Source organism: Carlito syrichta, unplaced genomic scaffold, assembly GCF_000164805.1.
Source record: "Carlito syrichta isolate Samal-C Ts95f unplaced genomic scaffold, Tarsius_syrichta-2.0.1 Scaffold274096, whole genome shotgun sequence".
NCBI classification, from domain to species: Eukaryota; Metazoa; Chordata; class Mammalia; order Primates; family Tarsiidae; genus Carlito; species Carlito syrichta.
In genome coordinates, this window is record NW_007218192.1 from 668,231 (window position 1) to 672,095 (window position 3,865).

Below are 3,865 nucleotides of genomic sequence, written 5' to 3' on the forward strand. Positions count from 1 at the left end.
AAAATCCAGCCCAGCATGAGGCCTCTCCCTTCCTTAAACCCTGGAAGGGCTACTCTTAGAGCCCAGGGAAGAGGCCAAGGACTCCTGCAGTCACCTCCCACTTAGCAAGAAGACCACGAGGGGTCTCTCCAGGCACAAACATTTCCTACTGGGCCCACCCATGGGGCACCCCAGGGAAGGCTTCTGCCCCTCCACCCCAGTCCTCATCTGCTCTGAACCTGTGCCCTGAGTTCCTGGTATATGCCGAAATCAGCATGTGCATTTGCACGGAGGCGTGTGGGCGGGCCCGGCTGCATGTCCTGCATTGTGGCCAGGCTGTCTGAGCATGTTCTTGGAGACACGTGGGGCTCATCTTGGAATGGCAGGGGCATGGTGCCTTTCCGTGTTCGTGTGTATCCGTATGCCTTTCTACACATGTGCTGGTATGTTGGTCTGTCTTGTCTCCCCTGTAGACGGGAAGCCCTGAACTGCGTGCCAACGGGGAAGGTGATGTTCGGCGAGACTAGCCCATCCTAACTTGGGGTTCCTGGTCCTGCTCCAGGAGTCCTCCAGCTGCAGCCCCCACCACAGAGGGAGGCCTGAACAGCAGGGGGGTGGGGCCTGAGAATCAGGGACCTGGGGAAGAAGCAGGCTGGCTTGTAGAGTAGGCCCTGCTCCTGAAGCCTGGAACACCCTAGGCAAGGCCTCCGCTCATCTGGACAACACAGGGTTGGACTGCTGATTTCCAGCCACCCCTGAGGCTCTGGCGATTGTGATTGCAATTCTGGTGGTTGGTCAGGAGGCTCTGCTCCCAGGACACCCCAGGCAAGGCCTCTGCTCATCTGGACGACACAGGGTTGGACTGACGATTTCCAGCCACCCCTGGCGAGTGTGATTTCAATTCGGGTGGTGGGAACCTGAGCATTGGCCCCGATATATTCACTGGTGGAGGCAGCTGTGGCCGGCCAGGCCCTCACTCGGTCCTGGGGCGTCCTGCCAGAGGGTGAGAGGAGAAGCCATGCCAGGCAGCGGCCCCAGCGAGAGGATGACGTGGCCCGGCCCGGCCCTTCCCGCGGCCCCCCCAACCCGTCCTCTCTCCTCAGCCCCGGGAACACCGCCCATCCCGCCCCTGACCCGGACCCGCAGCCTCATGGCCATGTCCCTGCCGGGGAGCAGACGGACTTCTGCTGGATCCCGCAGGTGAGTTTCCCCTTCGCCCAGAAGCGTGGCTGCAGAGGGCGGGAGGAGGGGGCAGTCCCCGGTCTCCACCTGCCACTGACTTGTAGTGTTTCTCAGAGCACATCCTCCCTTTCCGGTTTTCCCGTCTTTAAAATGGGCATTTATTAAATGTGAAAGCAAATAATAATCATAAATAAAAATAATCTTAAAAAACAGGCCCATTAACACTTACCTTCCCCTGGAGCTAGTTAAGGGCTCCAGTGACACAATGGATTTGAAAATGATCTGAAGAGGCTTAAGCTGCTGGATTCCTACCAGTACCAGCCCCATCAGTGTTGCTTGATTTTTGCAGCTACTGGTGGGAGGCCGGGCTGTCATCCACTCAGGTTCACCTAGTCTCCCTTAGCTTTTCACCACGTCCCCCTAGGTCCCTCCTCCTGTCCCCCCTCCTGTCGGCCCCATTCTTCTCCACCTCTGCCTCCGTCTCCTGGCACTGAACTGGGAAAACACTAACTGGGCTCTCCTCCCCTGGGTTTGGGAGACTCTGGAGGTTGAGGAGCCTTGGGAAGAGCAGATGAGGCCCCACCCTTGGCCTGCAGCCCTGCCCGGCCTCCGTCCGTGTCCCTGGGGAGCCAGGAGGACCAGCCTCCTTCGGGTTTTCCATCTTCATTTGCACTGTCTGTTCTGTCACCCCTGTCTGTGCCTCCCCCTTTCTCCCTGCTTCTCTCCCCGGCGGTGACCCCGAAGCGGGGGCACTTTGGGCCGCAGCGGCCTGGCAGTGTTCGCCCAGTGTCCGCAGCTGCCCACCAGCCAGAACGAGCACCTGCCTATTCTTCCCGCCTCCAGGCGCACCTCTCCACCTGTGAGTGTGCGGGATGCCTACGGTACCTCTTCTCTCAGTAGCAGCAGCAACTCGGGCTCCTACAAGGGCAGTGACAGCAGCCCCACGCCCAGGTAATCGGCCCCTCCTGCCTTCCCCGGGCCTGATCCTGCGTGCCAGAGTCTGGCTGTCCTGGATGGGGGAGGCAGGGGAGCAGCGTGGTGTTCTGACCACCCCCGACTCCAGCACACTCACTGGCTGTGTGACCTTGAGCAAGTCGCTTCTCTCTGAACCTCAGTCCTTGCTGCAAGATGAAATGGCGATATGCATAACCCAGTGCAGCAGCTTAAGCTAGGACAGTGCTTTCAGGACAAGGAGTCAGCGGCAGGGGGCGCCACCACCCTTAAGGTACAGCTCTTTCTTTGCCACACAAAACGGCTCTTGCACCTGCAGGCATCAGGTCAGCAGTCCGGGGAGGAACAAGGTAGAAAGGACCAAAGCCCTCAGTAGAGGATGCTTTTCTGAGAAGGAACATCTTCCCCAGGAAATTCTGCCTACACCTTGCTGGCCAGAGCTGGGTTGCATGCCTAACTCTAGCCACAGGACCAGTTAGTGTTTTCCCCCGTGCCAGCCCAGACAAAACTGTTTTGCTGGGAAGAAGACAAGGTAGACCTGGGGAGGCCACCAGCAGTGTCTGCCATCTTGCTCTTCTCAGGGGATACTTGGAGAGTGGCAGAGGTGGAGTTGTTTTAGAGGGCAAAATGTGTTCTAGGCGTAGTATATGCCACATGGTGGTCTCAGGTGAGGTGGACCTTGAAAAGCAGGATCAGGTCGGGCATGGTGGCTAAGCCTGTAATACTAGCACTTTGGGAGGCCGAGGCAAGAGGATTGCCTGAATCCAGGGGTTCGCGACCAGCCTGGGTAACTTGGTGAGACCTTGTCTCTACAGTATTTCAAAAAATTAGCCAGGCGTGGTAGTGTGCGCCTGTAGTTCCAGCTACTTGGAAGACTGAAGCAGAAGGATCGCCTGAGCCCAGCAGGTCCATGCTGGAGTGGCTGCAAGCATGCCACTGCACTCCAGCCTGGGCAACAGAGTGAGACTCTGACTCAAAAAAGAAAAAGAAAGAAAAGCAGGATCAGGCTAGACAGGCAGGTGAAGGGAAGCTGTGGGTCCTTGAAGACCAGGAAGTGAGGCCTGTCATGGCCAGCCTCATCATGCATCTCCAGTGTTAAAATATACCCGGGAGGTCGAAGTTTGTGGGGCCTGAGTGCAGGCTTTGCATTCGGTCACTTCCTGCCTCTAAATCTCCATTTCCTTATCTGTAAATTAGTGCTGGCAACTCAGAGGCTTCCATGAGTTTAATGTCTGCACACCACCCACACAGCCCAGATGGCCAATAACTGATAACTGCTGTTATCAGGGCTTTGGTCCCACTTAAGGGTCCTGGACAACAGAAGGCCAGGAGAAAGCTGACCTGCAGCTCCCATGTCATTTGGGTCCAAAGCTGCTGAAGCAGAAGTACTGAGTTTTCCACCAGACACTCATGATGGGTGACACCTGTGTGCTGGACTCATGGCCAGCATCCTGGCCGTAACCCCACCCCAGAGCCAGGAACAGATTTGATAATGTATCTCATAACTGCAACCCACGGGGACAGTCATATCTTCAAGGCTGAGAATTGCTTCTGTGGAAGCATCATCTTGCCCACCACAAGGGTTGCTGCCCCTAGGTGAGTGGTGGGGCCTCAGCAGATAGCCAGGTCTCCAAGGCAGGAATAGCTGAAAGACATGCATTACAGCATATTTTTATTTTTTGTCCTATTTCTTTCTCTTTTTTTTTTTGAGTTGGAATCTCACTCTGTCACCCAGACTGGAGTGCAGTGGCCG

The 3,865-nt window shown here is 56.6% G+C and overlaps 1 protein-coding gene across 1 annotated transcript in view; it reads left to right on the forward strand.

Annotated features, from left to right (window-relative positions):
• Positions 1–997: 997 nt before the first annotated feature.
• The window catches only part of SNPH (syntaphilin), a 13,559-nt gene continuing 10,691 nt past the window's right edge, over positions 998–3,865 (forward strand). The window contains exons 1-2 of the mRNA XM_008052414.1: positions 998–1,179; positions 2,005–2,112. Of these exons, the coding sequence (XP_008050605.1) occupies positions 998–1,179; positions 2,005–2,112 (290 nt within the window). The remainder of the gene's footprint in view (positions 1,180–2,004; positions 2,113–3,865) is intronic.